This window comes from Lynx rufus, unplaced genomic scaffold (assembly GCF_022079265.1).
Source record: "Lynx rufus isolate CCGP_SWC_20201006 ecotype Redwood Valley unplaced genomic scaffold, mLynRuf1.p SCAF_11, whole genome shotgun sequence".
NCBI classification, from domain to species: domain Eukaryota; kingdom Metazoa; phylum Chordata; class Mammalia; order Carnivora; family Felidae; genus Lynx; species Lynx rufus.
This window is the reverse complement of record NW_025814825.1, coordinates 56453761-56473903: the sequence shown is the minus strand read 5'-3', so window position 1 is coordinate 56473903 and position 20143 is coordinate 56453761. Positions and strand designations below refer to the sequence as shown.

At 45.1% G+C, this 20143-nt stretch overlaps 1 protein-coding gene across 6 annotated transcripts in view; it reads left to right on the top strand.

Annotated features, from left to right (window-relative positions):
- CACUL1 (CDK2 associated cullin domain 1) overlaps window positions 1–14073 on the top strand; it is an 82497-nt gene extending 68424 nt beyond the window's left edge. For 2 of the 6 annotated variants that reach the window (XM_047073512.1, XM_047073510.1), the window contains 2 exons: window positions 1078–1121; window positions 1561–6481. In XM_047073512.1, coding sequence (XP_046929468.1) covers window positions 1078–1121; window positions 1561–1601 — 85 coding nt within the window. In that variant the 3' untranslated portion in view covers window positions 1602–6481. Of the gene's footprint in view, window positions 1–1077; window positions 1122–1560; window positions 6482–13513; window positions 13619–13759 lie in introns of those variants that run through there. The other 4 variants (XR_006960955.1, XR_006960952.1, XR_006960953.1 and 1 more) reach the window with 4 other exon arrangements.
- Window positions 14074–20143: the final 6070 nt, after the last annotated feature.

Here is a 20143-nt window from a genome sequence, read left to right as displayed (position 1 = left end):
GAGCCAGGGTTTTGATCTGAGTAATTGGGCGGATGGTGGTGCCATTTATTGAGGAAGACGGAAGAAGGAGTGGGGGTGGCGTGGAGTCAGACTGCATTCTGGCCATCCTGAACTGCCAGCAGTCCTGGCTCACCCAGTTAGATGAGGGGAGACAGCTGGACCTCCTATCTGCAGCATAGGGAAGGAATCAGAGCTGGAGACAAACCTGGGAGTCATTGGTATATGGATAGTATTTCCAGTCTTTGCACTGGTATGTATGATCACCATCCTGGCCTACGGAGAATATATACGTGGGAAAGAAAAAGCGGCCAAGGACCATGCTGGGTGGAGCCAAAAGTGTTTAAGGAAGGAAAAGATGGGACAAGGTATATGCTGCTAAGTGACCGAGCAAGGAAAAGCTAGCAAATTGGTTGTTATTACTCATTATAGTTATTTGTCTGGGTTATAGTCTGAGAAGCTGGAGAGACAAAGGTAGGATTTACGGGTAGCATTAGGACCTAATCAGAATCTCTTATCTGTAAAGTGGAACTAGAATCTTCTCTAGGTGTCTAAGATGGAACTGGTTAATATTTATGAAGGCTCATGTTCTTCCACTTGTAGGAAGGGTATTCATGTACATTAAGATTCTGAGATTTTTCTAAAGCCTTAAGCAGTTTTTGGTTTTATAATAAGGCTTTTTTGGGGGGAAGACTTTGAATTATCCTCTATTTCATATTTGAAATGTGCCCTAGTATATGGCGGTCGCTGTGGGTGTTGGTAGCAGAACCCAGGTTTATCTTCAAACACATTTTTAGTCTGAACCTATTCCTAGAACCCAGTGTAAGCCATTTTTCTAGATAATCCTTCCTTCGTTTAATAGCGTTTTATATTTAAAAGACAACACCTTTTAGCTAAGAATATTCAGGTTATAAATGACTGTACTGCTGTTTAAGTTTAATGCCTATTTTAAGGTAGGTTGTTAGAATTGAAATACTTGCTTTCCTTGTATTACCAGTTATGTCAATTCACTTCTCCCATTTGGATGTATGAAGATGTCTGTGTAATCTGGTTGATTCCCTCTTCTTTTCTTATCCCCAGAGGTGACCAGTCCCGGAAAAGAGCTGGGGATGAGTTGGCTTATAGTAAGTAATGATGTTCCTTACCATTTCTGATGGTTCTATTATGTAAGGCAGCTGCTGGTGGTGACCGTACGGTGAGTGTAATCGTGTCCACAGTGCTCTTGATGGTGGTCTCACCAGGCTGTCCGTGTGATCAAGTTCACGCTGTTTTGCAAGCTGTGACGGCTCCGAAGTCCACTTGGGGGCGGTGGTTCTCAAGCAGCTGTCAAGAGCCTCTTGGATTCTTTAGTCTCTGCTAGAGTGTGATAGTAGTGATCCAGTCTCCTTTCTGACCATGTAGCCTCCTTTCACTTCGCTCACTTTTTTTTTTTTTTTTTTAATCTCCTTTTGAGGGATTGGGAGAGGGGTGAGAACTATGTATTAAATAAACAGATTCTTACCATTATCAAATGCCGTCTGCTGTTCATACCTTTTCCTGTCACAATGTTTTTTGTTTTTCCAGACAGCTCATCAGCGTGTGCAAGTTCCAGAGGGTACAGATAGTGAATGTATTGAATGTACTTTCCTTCCCGAAAAGAGGACACACTGGAGCTGCAGAGACTGTATTGGGAGCACAGCGGGGGTCCTGCAGACACTCAGGAGCTCTGTCACAAAGTTGTTCTTGGAAGAGGATGTTGGACTTCTTACTTTGGTTTGTAATTTTAAAAAACAAATAACTAACAAAAACAAAAAACAGTCAGTTGCTGCTAGACTTGGGGATGATTTTGAAAGGGGACAATCTTTTAATGAGTTTATCTACAGATTCCGTGAGGAACAGGCGTCTTGAAAAGCGACCATTGCTAAGGGAAATCCAGCAGCGACCGTCAGCAGCTTCCTCCAAAAGTATAAGAGCAGAAGAATTTTTTTTTTTTTTTTAAAGCACTTGTTTTGTTCATTTGTGGATGTGGCACTTCAGCACATTGGCTTTTACACATCGAGATCTCTTTTGCTTTGAAATCGAGCAGATCATTACAATACAGTGTTTTTTACCCATAACTAAAACAAACCCCGTTTAAAAGAGTTGGTCTTTGTTTAGCGTTAGAAAGTCTTGTTCAAGGAAAATGCTAATAACTCTGCTTCTGCTATAACATTTCCCCTCACCAGTTCACAACTGTTTTCTACTCTGTGCCTTGAGCTTTGTGCACTTTGCAACTCCGTGACCAGTTGTTCGACTCCCGGATGCTTTCTGAAAAAGCTTGTGGTGTCACAGACTAACCCACTGAGGTGGCAGGTGTGACTTTAGCAGGATACTAATAAGTAAGTGGGAAGATAGAAACACGTTGCTCATTGGTCAGATTCCCCCCTGCCTCACCTGTGGCATATTCATGCTGATGTTGGGGACCAACTCTTACAGAACACATCCATTCCCTCCATCACTTCCATGATCTCACCAGCTGCTGTAGCGTTGGCATGATGCTAGCGTAGGATGGGCTGTCCTCTAGCACCAAAACTCCCTTTTTTAGGACAGTGGAGACTTATCAGAGGGTGACAGCTAGTTACTAGGATACTCCGGGGAGCAGATATGGTTATTAAATCCAGATATAATCAGTGATGTGGCATTCCTGGTCCATTTCATTTTAAAATGGGTGAGACAGGTACTTCAAAAAAAATGTCTGCAGTCTGCATCTTTTGCAGCATTATATTCGAGTATAACAGAAGAGAAGTAACACTGCTGTTTTGAACCTTCGTTCCAGCTGTGACACAGCTCTTTTTTTTTTTTTTTTTTTTCTACACCCACAGTGCTATTTAGTTTCTTATAAAAGACTCTAAAGCTTATTCTAGCCGTTTTGGGAAGGCAAAGAAAAATAGATGTGGCAGGTGAAAATATTTTTCTCCTCAATTTTGCTTGGATCTAAATTGAGCATATGCTTGACTGTATTTGGCCACGTGACACTAATATTTAGCTCTTCAGAGAACTTGGGGCAAAACCAGATGGATCAGGGATACTGCCACGCTTCTGATTGTCGGGTTTTTCATAGAGTGGCCTCTGCCAATTCACTCTGTCCTTTTTTGGGGAGCAGGCTGGGTGGGAGAGTTAGAAGTGTGATAGTAGGAGCAAGTAAGTGCTTTAGTAGAAGTCCTCTATTTGTAAAATTATTATTCCGAGAAGTAAACGTAAAAGTTGGCAGATTTATTTTTTAAGTACTTCTCAACCAGAGCTGGATTTTGTGGAGGACTTTGAATTGGACTCATTTAACCCTGTGAGCATCTTGGGTTGTATTGATACACACCGAATTACTGGAAGAATATATACAGGTTCTCACTGTGCCCTATACAGTTTGATTTGCTACCCCAGTAGCATTCTGGTATCGGGGAAGAACTCCACTCTATCATGAAGTCCAAAGTTTACTTTCTCAATGGAACGCTTGCTGCAGGCTTATAAATAACACCTGCAACTAAAGTCTCCCCTGAGTGGTTTCAGGAATATTTCTGAAAGGAATAAGATTGGGATGCTTCTTTAAATGTGGGATGAATTCTTCATTATCCTAATAATGTACCCAAATGCTTTTTCTGGGAGAGTGTTTCTTTGGCTAACGGGAACTTCTCTACAAAAGCATTGTATTATGATGTGAATTGGTGTTAAAATCTTTGGATGCTTTTGCATTATTAAGTTAATGGAGAAACATTTTATGTTGTCTTCTTTTTCTTATTATATATGTGTTAACAAAAAGTGGACAAAGTTTGCAAAATTCAGCTTCTCTAAATATTTGCACAGCGACTGCAGCTAGCTATGGGCCAGGGCGTGGTACTGCGAGGCCGTGAGTGGAAGGCCCTATAGAAAGAAGATACACGTTCTCCTAGTGCATGTGACGTGGTTGTTACCTGTTGGCCCCTTGAGGTACATTGCAGTATGGAAAACCTATTTCTTCGTTTTTGAGTAGAAATTGACCTTCCTTCTTTAATTGGGTTTCTTAACAGAATTCTTAGTTTGCAACACGAGGGGAAATCAGAGTTGCCCTCCGTTTTGTATTGACAAAGCACCGTTTACCAGAAAGTGTTTTCTTCTCATGTTTACTTGTATTCTTCTTTGCCAGTACAGTATCTAGTTTCTCCACCCCAGTTGAATCCTGGCTTTTGTGGGGCCCAAATCATTGAGGACAGAAAACTGTCCACCGATTGTCTTGTTAATCGGCACGTAGTTGCTTCGGCAAGCCTGACCGCCAAGCATGTGCAGCCTGAAACCAGGCTCTCCAAAAGAAAGCAGTTCAGTCACCTCGAAATAATGCCATGTCCAACTCATTGGTAATTGTAATTGAGAGACGGTACTTACTTTCAGAGTTGGCCTCATGCTTCAGTAATGGTGTCATCTCCTGGTCCCCGTTGTCACAGCTGCACCCTAACCTGACAGGATCTACTTGTTTTCTGTGGAGCAGAAAGCAAAACCTGGTATAGTGCCTCTGAACAGTTCTTAGGTAGAGTTAGAAGAAACGCAAACCCGGAGGCAGGAGTTGGGCATTGGTCAGGTTTGTGGGAAAGTCACTTTTTTTTTCCGTGTCCCTTTTACAAATTTGAGGCAGTTCCTCTCTCCCTTTCTTTGAGGCGTGGGGTGAACACTGACCTGTGAGTGAGATCGCAGGGGAACAGGTGCCCGTGGCCGTTCGTGCTGCGTGTGCGTCTCGAGTGCGCCAGCCCCGTAAAGCTGCCACTTCCCTCGCTATAAATGCCACGCTTTCTGTCAGGTTGCAGATTTGCACACGTGAAGAATTCCTCAGGAAGAGTTTGCACATGCATCGCCTCGCAATATTCTGTACTGACCGAACAAGGGATTTGAAAGTTTTTCAGCACAAAAGGAGAACTTCAGAGTGGTGGTCTGTGCACCCGTTCTAGCAAAGGTAATGGTGATCTAGCAAACACGATCGGTTTCTGCAGTTATAAAGTGAGCAGGGGCACTTGTATCATAGTATTTAAATAAGCCTGTTTAATCTCCAGAGTAGCCCTTCCAGATTTTATCTTCTTTTCTTATCGAGACTAGTTATATTTTCTTCTATGTTTTCTCTGTTTTAGGGCAGTTAATATTTTCCACGGTAATTACAGAGGCATTGCCCTTGAGCTAAAATTCAGTTGTTTAATAAGCAGCTATTATTAAAATAACTGAACCTTGTTTTATGAATAGACACTAATCTGAGATAGTAAAAAAATTTTAAAAAGCTGCATTAGGTATCCAGTCAGTTTGGATATTTTGAGTTGATTTTTTTATGGTGTCTCATTGCGCTTCAGAGTATTATGTTTACTTTACCCCAGGTCTAGGCCTCTTAAGGACTTTAAAATTTAAGATCAGAATGTGAATCCCTTGACTAGCATAGGTTTATAGGACCTTTTCAGTTGTGATTGCAGTTTTCAATAAGCTTGCCTAAGATGAAGTTCATGTTTATCAGAAGTTAAGATAGAAGTTATAGGAGTTCTTGGAGAAATGGCTTTCTTGTTACTTTCATTACCTTGTTGCAATTTGCCCCAGTTTCTGGCCACCAGAATCGATGAAAGGACCCCTGTTCTTTTTCAAGGGTAGTGATTCCTGTTTTGTCCCCACTGGTGATTAACTAAGTCACTGACGCTTTCCCTCCTCCCCTGGCCAGGACCCTATTTTGAACTTCTTTCCAGAGCCGAGTGGCACAAGTCCATACACTGATTCTGCTGACGGTGGTGGTGTGGCTGTGGGAGAATTAGAATCCTCATCAGAGGTACATTCTTGACCTCAGTACATACTGTACCCCTGCTGGTGGGAAATTTATCTTCATTTCTGGTTGGATTGCATTGTTTAGAAAAATGTTAATGGTTTATAATCCTAGGAAATTTACAGAGTGGCTCTGGGGTAAATTTTGTGGTTTGAAAAAAAATTTTTTGTATTGATTTTAACATGTCATTTCAATGTGGTGACGATGTACTAAATGCAATAGGACTGTGGATATTCTCTTAGAAGGGTATGTTTTGTTAAACAGATGGCAATTTAATTGCTCTCATTAGCCCTGTTTGTCAATATTACAGCCATGCAATTCAGGAGAAATTAATTCAGATGTGACGTTGTGGGGAACTGTGGCTGGAAACAGGAATGTTTGTGAATAAATGGGAGTCAAAGACAGACAAGAGGCTCTTGCCAGCCACCTGCACAGCCAGAGCAAGGAGGAAGCAATGAAGTCTAATCCCTGGTGGTGCTTCTTTGTTGGAAAGCATGGCGGAGCTTAGAACAGGGTGTTCTGTACATCAGTTCTTCTGTTAATCTAAGAACAAAATTGTGAATGAAACTCTTTTTGATTGGGGACTAAAGCCACTGACTTTGGCTCTGACCTTTAACTCTGGATGGATTTGGAATCACTCCTTCTGTATTAGGGTGTATAACCGTCACTCTAAAACATTGTGGTTAATGAAATAAATCTTGTACAGATGTCCTTGGCTTGTTATGTTGATACTTGGTTCATTGGAACTTTGTTATGGCACAGAACATAGGATTTTGCTTATGGTGTATTCACAATTCCCTCTTAAACGATAAGCACACTCAGCACATGTCTGTTCTGTCGTGGATAATCAGTGGCATGGTGAGTGTCCATCTTGACCTCTGTACCAGCGATAAAAGAAACGGGGTGTGTGTATTTATATACATTTAGTACATAGTCTGCATACGTATGTAGTATCTATACCTATGTACATATATGTGTCGTTTTCTTCTTTAAACACTGGCACATTGTAGACCTTTAATCAGAACTTTTGACTTGTGGTTGTTTGCACTGATGACACCATGCTTTAAAAAAATAACCCCCTGTGTTTTCTTGCTGTGATATTAGTATTATCCCCTAGGGTGTTGTGCTCCCTCTTGCCAGTTTTAGTTCCTCTCACTTTCTCTATACAAGTGTTCTTCCTAACAGTGTGCTCAGAATGCCGGTTTTCAACTTTCGTCTTCCACTTGTTTAAAACCCAAGCTGTGTTGTAGTGACACCCACTCTTAGATTACCATACCCAGCGGGGTTCTGTGACTGTCTTTTCTTTTTCTCTGCATTTAAGTCACCTGACAGTTGCCTTCTTCAGCTTTTTCTTTTTTTTCCCCAGCCAGGTAGGGAGTTGTTTAAATCCTCTCCCCTCTCTTATAGCAGATTTTGTTTTTTACGGAGTATAAAACTTTTCTACTAGAGTCAGTTCTTTATGTGTGCTTATGTGTGTTTATTTCCTCTATTGGCATGTGTCTTTAACAATCTAGAATTCCAGAACATTTTGCATTTCAAAGAACGTGTTTTGGTAGAAGGACTATCCTACATGTAATCTGAGAGCAAATGTTTGTCTCAGCTTAATGGAGTTGTGTGTTCTTGGGTAAGGTTATTTTTCTGAACTTCAGTGTCCCCATTGGGGAGGCCCATTTCCCTCCCCAAATTACTCATGATGGAGAGCCTCTGCATAGTGCAATGGGCTTAATTGGCCAGAAGGATATAACAGTTTTAAATTCAATTACGCCCCTAAGTGACTAATAATATACCTCAAAATATGTATTTTTAAAAATGGCCATAACTACAAAGAGAAATACATTAATCTACCAATATAATAGGTGTTTTAAACATACCTCCCTCATGAGTTAATAGATCATGAAGAAGACAAAAATCATAATGATGAAGGGCATAGAAGATTTAAATAGCACAGCTAATAAATTAGACCTGATGGAGATATCTAAAATCACCTTGCACCTTCCAATAAGACAATAAGCAATTTTTGCAAATTAAATCTAACATTGTATTTAGAGTATAACAAATGATGACCACGACGGATTTACCTGAGGAAGCAAGTTGGTTAATATTAGAAGATCAATCAGTGTAACTCATCTGTTAACAGATTAACATATGATCAGATTGTGAAAATCCAAAGAGTCTGCAAGGCAGATGAGAAGACTTAAGAGTTCATCAAGTTCACTGGAACAAAATCAACATGTGAATGTCAATTACATTTCCATGCATCAAGCAACAATCTATAACGTCTTAAGATTTTAATTTTAGTTAAGAAAATTTACAGTAGGAACAAAACAGTATAAAGTATAGAAGAATAAATCTTAAGAGCTATATAAGCCTTTTAATGAGAAATCGATGATGGAAAAAACCCCCAACACCTTGATTGACCTAAATAAATGGGAGATATGGATAAGAAGATCATGTAGGTCGCAGCTCTTTGTTCAAATTGATTAGTAAATTAATGCAATCCCAACAAAAAATCCCAATGGTTTTCACTGTGGTACTTGACAAGCTGATCCCATAATGTGAATGCAAGAGCAAAGGGCCAAGGATATTCAAAACATTACTAAAAAACAATGAAGTGTGAAGGGAACTAGCACTAGCAGATTTAAAAGCTTACTCTAAAATGAAAAACAAAACCAGAAGCCATTTACTCAGACATCTGAAGAAACAACAACAAAAAACTTACAGCAAATGTAGTCATTAAAACAATGCGGGATTGGTACAGAGATTACAAGTGGAGGAACAGACAAGGTTGAAGAGCTCAGAAACTGACCCGCTTAGTACGGGAACTTAATTTTTAAAAGGAGGTCAGTGCAGACCAGTCGGGGGGCGGGGGGCAGGGGGCGGAGCAGAGAATGGATTATTTAATAAACAGTGCTTGAATAACTTTTCACAAAGGAAAAAAGTGAGTTGAACCCCCCTCTACCTTGCACCGGCTGCAAAAAGCAATCCCAGGCACATTCAAGATTCACTTAAGAAAGTTAAAACTATGAAACTTTTAGAAGACAATAAATACAGAAGGATATTGTTATGGGGCGCCTGGGTGGCTCATTCAGTTAAACATCCAACTCTTGGTTTCGGCTCAGTCATGATCTCCCAGTTTGTGAGTTCGAGCCCCATGTTGGGATCTGCGCTGACATTGCAGAGCCTGTTTTGGATTCTCTCTCTCCCTGTCTTTTGCCCCTCCCCAGCTTGGTCTCTCTTTTTCTCTCTCAAAAATAAATAAACTTAAAAAAAGAAAAGGATATTTTTACGACTTTGGGGAAGGGCAGGATTTTGTAAACAAAAGAGGAAGTGCAAACCATTGAAAGATGAATAATTTGGCTATAAAGTTCAGAAACTGGAAAAACTTAGTACATTGTTTAGGGTAGGGATTCATGAGTAGTAAAACTAAAGAAAACAAAGATTAACATCTAAGATCATAGTTTCTTGGGGGTGGGGTGGAAGGAAAGCAGAGAGGAACACAGGCTGATAAACCCTTGATAGAGGTTGATAGAGGGGCGTTTTGACCGTTGTAAATAGATCAGTTCTTGAGTTAACATGTATATTCGGTGCAAAGCCAATCCAAATGCCAAAGAGTATTTATTTTTAATACAAATTAAAAATTCACATGGAAGTATGATAATACAGATAATACAGATGATAATAGGATCTTCATTGAAAGGGGAGAAAAAAGGGAACTTGCTCTACCAAAAAAATTGTTTTTAAGTGCAATTAAATTTTTACACTCATATAAAAATAGACAAAGTCAATGGAAAAGAGTTTAAAAGATAGACTCCAATGCTTTTAAGGACTTAGAGTACTCTAAAGGTGGCTTCTTGAAATAATTCTGACCATGATGGATTATTCAGTAAAAGGTGCTGGTTTAGGTAGAGAAAATTAAATTTATTCCCATCATACCATTCACCAAAAGAAATTCCATTTGGACTAAAAATTTTAAAAGGGTAAGTTACAAAAACTTGAAGACAATATAGTTAGTATTTGGGAGGATTGGAGAAGTTTCTTCTAAGGATGTAAGCAATAGCATGAAACATTGCTGTCCAAACCAGTCACCTGTGTGCACGTAGAACACCACCCCCAGCATGTGTATATAGACCTGTATATTTTTAAATTAATGTTTATGTACTATACTAAGACACATAGGCAAAAAGAAAAAAAAAGAAATAGAAAAAGTGAAAATGTTTTAAAATATCTTTTGTGTGTATTGTAAAAAAAATACCTTTTGCTCTTTCTAAAAATTTTTTTTCTTTTAGAGCTATATGATTAAAAAATGCTTCATTTTTCAAACTTCTAATTTTAACATTTTGTGATAAAAAATAATTTCTGGTTTTAAGGTAAGTTTATTTTAATGCTGGGTTTTAATGGCTATTGTAGCTAAAAAAAGCCACTTGATTAAGATCTGAGTATCCAAATGACTGCTTACTGAAAAACAATGCTCATTTTCAATTCCATCTATTAGTCTTAAAAAGTGTTTGTTGAAATCTTTATAATAAATTTCCATCTTTCTCACTGTCAGTAACTTGTTCTTGCTCAATTGCAAGTGTGGCATTTTTATTGTTGGTATATATTAAAAAAAAAAAAAAAAAAAAACGGGCTCAAAACCTACTGAAACTCCTGTTTGGATTTCGTATCCCAAGCTTTCAGTGTGCACTTATGAGAGTTTATAGGTGACAGTTTTTGGTAACACATTTTGGTAAAGTTGAAGTATGTCTGACCATTTTGAAAGTGCTTTTAACATGAATTCTTTTGGAAAAAATATCTACTTTCTTAATGTTAGAATGTCATCTTTACCTTGAAGGATCAGATAAAGTGGTTGTTGTTTTTTTTAATACCTTCCACATTCCATATTACAGACAGGCACTGGTCCATAATAAAGTATTGCAAGGGTGCCCTTATGTCAGATAACATCCATGAGACCACTCGCTCTGTGGGGACATACAAAATAAGTATTCTGCAAGATGGCGCCATTGTCAATGGCTGCACTTTGTGGAGCTCAAACTGCTTCTTGAAGCACGTACCTCACGTTTTCTGCGTGCTGCCTGGCCACTTACATAGACACTGTGTTAATGAAGTTTGGGCAAAGCTTCTTTACTCTTTTTTTTTTTTTTTTTTTTTTTAAATGTTTATTTATTTTTGAGAGAGGAGACAGAGCACAAGCAGGGGAGGGGCAGAGAGAGAGGGAGACACAGAATCGGAAGCAGGCTCGAGGCTCCAAGCTGTCAGCACAGAGCCCAACTCGAGGCTCGAACCCACGAACTGCGAGATCATGACCTGAGCCGAAGTTGGACGCTCAAGCGACTGAGCCACCCAGACGCCCCTCTTCTTTACTTTTAAAAACATAATTGGCTCCTGATTTCTTCCTGCACCTCTGTGGATCATCTTGTTTACTTCAGAGGCCACTAGCTTAAATCTTAAGGGAGGTGAATTACCTCACAGAAATTGCAAGATTGGGCAGTTCCAGGATCAATAAATGTGGCAGCTCATGGATGTCATCAAGGACCCAGGTTCCCTCCGGCTTTCTGCTCTGCCAGCCTCCATATGTGAGCCTCGTTCTGGAATTGCTTCCCGCAGGGTCTTGGCTCGCACAGTTGCCAGACATGAGGCCAACCACTTGAGAAGAAGACCTTGTTTCCCAGCTTTTTTTTTTTTGTTTTTAAGAGCAAAGAAACTCGCTCATGAGCCCACCTGCATGGTTCCTCTCACTTTTCACTAGGGAAGTTGGGGTACATAAACATGCCCAAACTAATAACCGGGAAAGAGATTGGGACCACCGTGGCAGACTTAAATAAGTCTCACCTCTTGGGGCTTCGGTTGGGCTCACCTTCCCACTGACCTCAAGAGGAGGATGTGCTAGAACTGAGCCATGTCTCTGTTAGGAAGACGGAAGAGAAAATGACTGTTGGCAACTATCGGTTTGCTTGAATCTACCGCACGGGGGAATGACTACTGCTACTTAGGAGCCTCGGGGAGATGCCAAAAACAACCCCTCTGATTCTACATCAGCTTTGTTTTCCACACATGTACACAAAAACCAACTCTTACCAATTCTCATTCAGAATGAACTGATGTACTCTTGTTTGAAAGTCATGGTAGTCCAGGTCTAGAATCCATAAACAACAAGGATATAGGCACACCCCTGACTGGAATAGCCAGGGAACTGTAGAGAACCCAAAGCTGGGAAGAGCTTGAGCTACCTGAACACAGACCCAAGAAAACCCAAGTCCCTGGCTGGGAAAATTTCTCTCTTGGGTATGACTAGTTTCACCTATAACAAAAATAAGACCATGTTGTTGAGCTAGTGCCTGGTAAACACATCCTCTGTCAATGAAAAAGGATGGCCCAAATGCGTAAGAGAGGGAAAGGAAATAGATGTGAACTAAGCACCTACTTTATGGTAGTGGCTGCTGTTTACTGGCCGTCTGCCTGTGTGGCAGGTGCTGTATGCAAATTTTAAGAGCATTTGAGCAAGGCAATTCGTGCTACTCTACTGAAGTGTAGGCAGCTTCTAGCCTGGTCCTCGGTGATCCCCGGCTCCTGGTATTCATTCACCCTTGAGAGTGAGCTGGACCTCATGACTCTACTCATGAATACAGCAAAAGTGATGGGTGTCACTTCCGTAATTAGATTACAGAAGACTGACATCCGCCTTACTGGTGTATACTCTGGCTCTTCTAACTTGCTTACTTGAATGTAAAGGCCCACCTGGCAAGGAACTGAGTGTAGCATGGGGCCAACAGCCAGCAAGGAACTGAGACCTTCAGTACCAGCCCATGAGGCACTGAATTCTACCAACAGCTGCTGAGCGAACTTAGAAGTGGATCTTGCCCCACTTGAACACAACGAGGATTTCTGCCCTGGCCGACACCTTGCTCATAGCCTTGTGAGAGATGGTGAGCCAAAGAACTTAGCCAAGCTGTGCCCAGATTCCTGCTGCAAGGAAACTATGAGATAATATATACATGGTGTTTTGAGCCACTACATTTTGGAGTAATTTGTTACAGAGCAATAGATAACAGTTATGAAAGAGTCAAGATGTCAGAGATTTAAAAACTCGTCCAAAGTTACATAGCAGCGGCAGATTTGAGCCTTCATCTGCCAGGATGCTTTTGTCTCTACCACCTGATCATCCTGACAGCCTCCGGTGGAGGTAAGCTCTGTCCCAGTGTAATTCTTAAGACCTACTAATCATACCTCCCTAGCCGAAGCTGTTCAACCATGTCTATAATAACCTTAGGAGAGAACCTTCTCCACTGAGGTTCCATGACAGAAGCCCTAGAGAAAATGGTTTGAACAGTTTTGTTTTTGTTTTTTTCACTTTTCCCAAGGCTGGTACATGGCTTCTAGATAGATGCACAGAGAGAAGTTCCATATACTGGGTGCCTTTGGGGCATAAGGGATTAATTCTCTCAGAAACCCTGGTTGAGAAGGGCTAGTGGGGAGAGAGAAGCAGAGCAGGAGAAAATCATGAGGTGTGCTCTGGGGAGAAAAATGCCCTGAGTATCCCCTGGAAGAGATTTTCCTCATGAAGCAGCCTCAAAAGCTACTAGTGAAGCCAGGAACTAGACACACACACACACACACACACACACACGAGTCCTCTAGGGCCAGTGCTCAAGGCCAGTCTGTGGCTCTCCTCTGGTGATAATAGGGTGAGGCCTTAGCTGGATGGGGTACTTGAGTCCCACTTGCACTGTTTCCTGCATTTTCCAGGGGCATCCGGAGGTGGGAGGAGCCACAGGAAAGGCCTGTCCTCTCAGGCAGCACTATCTGTTGGCATGAAGTCCAATGGAGCTCTTGGGAAGCGAGAGATTTCAGGTAGTGTTTTTAAGCCACATGGGCTCTTTTATGGACTGTCATGTCCCTATGCCTGAAAACACCTCTTGGAATACTGCTTGAGTACGTTATTCTCCCCCAGCTATTTGTTCATGTGTCATCTGATATCCTGTACCCCTTTAGGTATCCTGTACCCCCCAGTAGGATGTACCGAGGAGGATACTTCACCTCTGGTATTTTCTCCAAAATCCATAACCTCAGTCTACACACAAGAAAACGTCCGACACATCCAAAGTGAGGGACTTTCTACGGGACACCTGACTGCTCCCTCGTCAGAGGTGTCAAGGTCGTGAAAAATGAGGAAAGACCAAAATCTGCCTCGGATTAAGGTGACTGTGGAGACAGGGAGACTTAAGTGCAGCGTGGGATCCTGGGATTGAGAAAAGATATTTGTGGAAAAGCTGGAGGAATTGGAATAAACTTCGTGGCTTAGTTAATAGCGCTGTACCAGTGATGATTCCCTAGTTTTGATGAACGTACCAAACGTAAGGTTTTAACACTCAGGGATAACGGGGGAAGAATTTATAGAAACCCTCTGTACAACTCTTCCATAAATCTAAAACTGTTTCCCAAAAGAGTTTTTGAAAAATTCCATGGGTTTCTCACGGTTATAAAGTGGTGTGAAGTAACAGTCCTCAAGGAATCTGAGCTTCTAATTCCTCTTTCAGAAGCCGTACAGGGAGCCACGATAATTCCAATGTGCACGTGGCTGTTGGGTGTCGTGGCTGATTGCCAAGCTCTGTCATAAAAAAAATCCGTGTTGAGATGACATAAGTGTTTATCTTCAAATCTGAGAGTCTGAGCTTAACAAGCTGTGTTTTATTCCTACTGTCCTCTTGCTGGTGTTGACAGTACATTTTTGGCTTTCCAATGAGGGATTGGAGAATCGGATGGACATTGGTATTACCAGCCTAGCTTTAGGTAAAATGACATCGTAACCCATCAACCCATCAGAGGCAGCTTCTTTTTTTTTTAATTTTTTTTTTTCAACGTTTATTTATTTTTGGGACAGAGAGAGACAGAGCATGAACGGGGGAGGGGCAGAGAGAGAGGGAGACACAGAATCGGAAACAGGCTCCAGGCTCTGAGCCATCAGCCCAGAGCCCGACGCGGGGCTCGAACTCACTGACCGCGAGATCGTGACCTGGCTGAAGTCGGACGCTTAACCGACTGCGCCACCCAGGCGCCCCATCAGAGGCAGCTTCTAAAGAGGGGCAGTTGAAGTCCGTGGCACTTGGGTCTCCTGTAACTGGGAGGTCTTCCCCAGGCACTCGGGGGGCCCCTCCCTCCTGGGTTACTTGTACCCTCTGCTCTCAGGCTTTCCAAGGATAGTCTGGGTCTAGTGGGTACCCACCGGTTCCCAAGACCTGGAATTCTCAAGCTGGTTGAAAATCCTGCTGAATCAAGCTAATCCAAGGTGGCAGTGTGAAGTGTGACCCATCGGGGCCTGGAGACACGGCAGGGTGGGGGAGTGGCCATGAGACTCAGGCCAGGGGAGCAAGTGGCAGAGCTGGGATGTAGACCAGAACCTCTGAGAGGCAGCGTGGTGCAGTTGAAAGAACATACGCTTCAGACTCAGAGATGCTTTGGGTCAGCTAGCTCCTGGTGTATGAGCTGTGTGTCCCTGTGCAGGTACTTCAGCTCTCTGAGCCTCAGTTTCTCCTGCTATGAAGCCAGAGTGGCCAGGCTTTCACTTTCCCGTGGTTCAGGTGCTTCTCATCCTTCAGTGAGAATAACAACCGCCACCATGGTTACTCTCCCACCGTTCTGTCGCCGAGTGTTGGCTGTGTGCCTGGCACTGTGCAAGGCACTCTGTCCACTATCTCAATGACGCTCATTTTCCAGTGACAAAGCCGGAGCCCACGGATGTGAAGTGTCCAAGGTCACCCGCTGGTGACCTAGTAACCAGTCCTTAATGATCGCACACTGTCGGGTGGATGTAAGGGCTACAAGATGTAACCAGAACACAGCCTGGCAAGGGCCGGTGCCCAGGAAGTGCTCACTTTGCTTCCTTGGGGTGGCCCCAGGTGTCTGGATGGCAGAGGACAGTGTCCACAGGGCACGAACTCAGCCTCCTGTCATTGATGCTCAGCCCTCAGCCTGCGTGCTGTCTCGTGTCAGCAGCATTCTCTGCTGGGCAGTGCCTGCCAAGCTCCGGGTGGCTGCTCGGCCTGCAAACAGAGCCCCATCTGAGCCCATCTGAGCCCTAGCCTCAGGGAAGACCAGACTTTCAGGACACATAGAAGAAGAGGTGCCCAACAGGTCTGTCAAGAGTCCGCTCTCAGCAGAGCCAAAGACACCCCGAGTTAAAATGACTGCCCCGCCAGCCCAACCAGAAATCACAATCGAGTGGCTAATTATTGCTTGCTGGTTGGAGGGAGAGGGATCTAAGCCGCGGTCAAACATACTCAGAGGAGACTGAGCCCTGTTGCAGGGAGAGCTCAGCTTAGAATCTGGATCAGACTGGGAATTTTGGCTCCATCATTAATTCACCCGGAAAGTCACTGAACCACTCTGACCTCCAGTCTCCTCATCTATAAAACAAAAAAATTGGCCCATGGTGGTGATCATCGTTGTTTGGGTCTTCTGACCGTCCTTTTCTCTTCTTCATATAGTTTTGTTTGGGGAATTACTCCTCCTCTTCACTACAGTCTCGGGGGCACTGCTGGGGGAGCTGTCCCTCCTCCGTTAGCGCTGGGTGGGCAGGTAACCTGAGTTATCAGGCTTCCTTCCCTGGAGCTGGGATGGCATATGGGGCAGTCTGAAGTCTGAAAAGGGCAGGAGTCAGCCCTTCCCCAGAATGGACACGCCAGGGACTGGGTGGGGTTCCTGTCACTGAGATCCCTGGCCCAGCCAGGTGTGGGGGCTCCAAAGCCTGGCTCTCCGCACTGTTCCCAACTGGTGACCACTGTCCCTTTGTCCACCACGGCCTTACCGCTGCCTTAGAGGGTCATGGCCAGTGACTGGTGTTTGCAGCCCAAGTGCCCTGGCCAAGACCCCCAGAAGATCTCTTGGGCGGGATCCCTTCTCCATAGCAGGGACTTTGTTATCCACTTTGGAGCTCTTCTGAGACAATGTGCGGGGCAGAAAAATTAATATATTTAAAATATGGAGACGGCGATTTCTTCCTCCTCTGCATTTTCCCTCTGGAAAGAAAAGGGAGATGTCACAGTGGATCCAGAATGGAGTAACCAGGTGTGCGGTCCCTGGGAGCCCCCGTCCTTGAGCGCTCCCTGCAGAGAAATCAAGGTGTCCGCTCACCCCAGCCCTCCGTCGGGCGCAGCCAAGCCTCTGGTCACGTGAGCGATGCCCCTGCATGGCTGCTGGGACGTCTCTCAACGCCCCGGTCACCACGGCTTAACAAACCGCAAAACACTTCCAGCTCTTCTCTCCTCCTGCCATTTGTAAATCGCGTTTGCCCCAGTGCCCGACAGAGTGAAAAATGCGTTTCCAATCTTCAGGCAGCAGTAAGTGTATTTCTGCCACCGTGGGAGCTGGCGGGGAGGACCCTGCAGCCCGGGGCCCTGGTCCTCTGCACTGGGTCTCTGGGGCATCGAGGGAACTGGTGACCTTCTGGGACAGTGGGAGCCAGGTCAGCCTGGAGGGAGGGGGTGACCCTTGGGCACCTTTTGGGGACACAGTGGAATCTAACAGTTGGGGGTGGGCAGGGGCGAGGACGGCCCCCTCATTACCCACCCTGTGATATCTGGAAAGAGCGCTATGAGAACTGCAGGCCTCAGTTTCTGTCTCTAAATGAGGTCATTTAGGAAGAACAGCGCCACGGAGTGAGTCCTCTTTGTTCCAAGCACTGTGCTGAGCACTGTCACTCTTGTGTCATGTGTCCTCACTCAGCCCTGTGAGGCAGGCACCATTGTCAGCCACCCCATTTTCCACGTGAGGTTCAGTCCTGGGGCCCAAGCAGGGCTGTCTGAGTCCAGAGGGACTTTTGCTACACTGTGGTCCCAGGGAGCCAGCTGGCGATAAATCCAGGTCTCCCCCTCCCCCACCCAGGGCCATCGCCTCTCCAACAACGCTCCATCCATGCACCTGTGCCTGGCACGGTGGCTCCTGGGGGGGCACCTACTTGGGGGGGGTGATGTTGCAGGGCTGCGTGGAGCCTCGGGTGTGTATCCTGCCACCTGGTGAGACTGATGTGTGAGAGCTGGTGCTGTGTTAGCCGTCATGGGGTTTTCTCCCTGACTTTGGGTACAGGGTGCTAGTTGGCAGCTCGGTTCTTTGGAAGCAGGCAGGTCCCAGCACTGCCACTTAGAGCCGTGTGGCTGTGGCCTGCATTTCCCCCACCGTCTCAGGGGGGCTTGTACTGGAGGTGGGGCTAGTGAAGGTCCCTGGAAAACGAGAGCGGCTCTGATCACAGTGAGTGTGAATGACTTCTTTCCTTTAAGGAACACCATTATCACATGCCAGAGAATGACAGCAGAACCATCATACTGTCTAGTCAAAGCCCACTATTCAAATTGCCTTTTAACTTTTCTTTGGGCTAAAATTAGATGCCTGTTTCTTTTAACTCAATAAACAGCCACTGAGCGTCCCCCACGGATTGGATTAGGTGGTCTCCATGGTAATCCAACACATCTACACATCTTATTAGATTCATACCTAGACTGCAGTCCCAGAATGGAAGTCCTTGGGTAAAAACAGTAGCTTTCGATCACTGAATGTACCTGTTGTCAGGCTGTGAGCTAAGCACTTTGTATACACAATGGCATTTAATCCCCAAAATAGTTCTATGAGGGAACTAATAACATTTTCAGCTCCGTTTTACAGAGGGGTAAGCGGGCTTCAGAGAAATTCAGTAACCGATCCGTAGTCCCTCAGCTACCACGGGCTAGAGCTCTGGTCCAACTTGGGTCTGTCCCCAAAGGCTGTACTTCTGGTCCTGGGCCACAGTGAAGACCTCGGAGCGGGAATGGGGCTCTGAGCCACCTCAGCCCATTTCAGGATACTTAATAGGAACCGATCGTTTACCCACAAAATGCTGCTCGGGCTGGCTCACTCTGCAGCTGAAATGCTGTTAACTCTTCATGGTCAACATGGGAGTCTAATTTCCGTTGAATTGGCCCTGATGGGCAGTGAAAGATGTGATCGATGAGATAGGGTGAGTTCGCCCTTAACTGCACTGTGGGCAGGCCGCCTGGAGCCTGATGGGGCTGGGAACCTTAGGTCTGGGGGCTCCTGTTTCGCCCTCCTCCCCCTGGTCTGCTCAGAAACAGGGAGGGATGAGAGTGGGCAGCAGGGAACCAGAAAGGTTCTGAAAGGCAGATACAACTGAGCAACCTGCACCAACAGCTCGAGTCCGCCAACAGGTACCCCAGGAAGTGGGAACTCTCCCTATTCCTGGTTTCCAGACGAGGAGCTGAGGCTCAGAGAGGTACCCCGGTGGCAGAGCCGAGATGGCCAGACCCAAATCAGAGCCCCACAGGAACTATTCCCTACGCTGTCCTCTCTGCTGCCCGCCTGTCACCGCGTGGCAGTGGACCCCAGACCAGGCACTGTGCATCACCCCAAAGACCCCACTGGGCTGAGTCTGCCTGCCTGGCTTGCTTCTACTTCACTGGCTAGAAGAGCTGCCAGATCCCGGGTCCCCTCATGTGCAGCCGGGATCCGTCTTGCTGCAAAAGCCCGAAGCCTTACGTCTACTTGCCCCCCGCGACACATTGAGGTCTGGCACCACCCGTCTCCCTCCCTCCCCCCCCCCCATCTCAGCAGTGGCGGCATGGGTTGCAGGCCTTCTCCTGACATTACCTGGCAAAGGGTCCTTGGCCAACCCTTGCCCGTCGGTCTTGTCACTGGCAAGAAGAGGGGGGTCCTGAGCTTTGGTGCACGGGGCTAGCAGCCGGGAGGCTTGTTACTCCCCTAACCTCCACCCCACTAGGATTCTAATTCTATAGGTCTGGACCAGGGCCCAGACACACGCATTTCGGCCTCAAACTCCAGGGGCCTTGGATGCACGAGGGGAAGGGGACACACACTCGATCCGGTCTAAGGTGTGAATTTCTATGTGGTCTGACAGTTAATTCTTAGTCACCTTTCCACTTTTCTCATCCAGGGCTAAAATTAGAATCCCAAATTTAGTTGACCTTTTCATTCACCTGTCACCATGCTCTGAGCACCCATTCTGGTGCCAGGACCTGGGGTGGGGGTGCTGACAGGGACACACCGTGGCCCTGTCCCCCTGCTGTAGTTTCTCTTAACAGAGCCCTTGGCAACAGCTAGAAGGAGCTGAACACTCCAAATGGGGGCCCAGCATGCTGGGTCTGTGGGTCCCGTTTTCTGGAGTTCGTGATGCTTTTCTCCCCGAGCAAAGCCCCTGAGGGGCTTGGCGGGGGCTCCCTCCTCTCCTGGAAACCCTGTGAGCCCGGTTGTAGCTCAGCGAGCACATAGCACATTCCGCTGGCCGCTCGGCCCCTGGAAGCCTGTTGCCTGACGGCCCAGTTAGGGTGGTGTGACAATCCAGCTAGCTGGGGAGACGATGGGATCGGGGGGCGC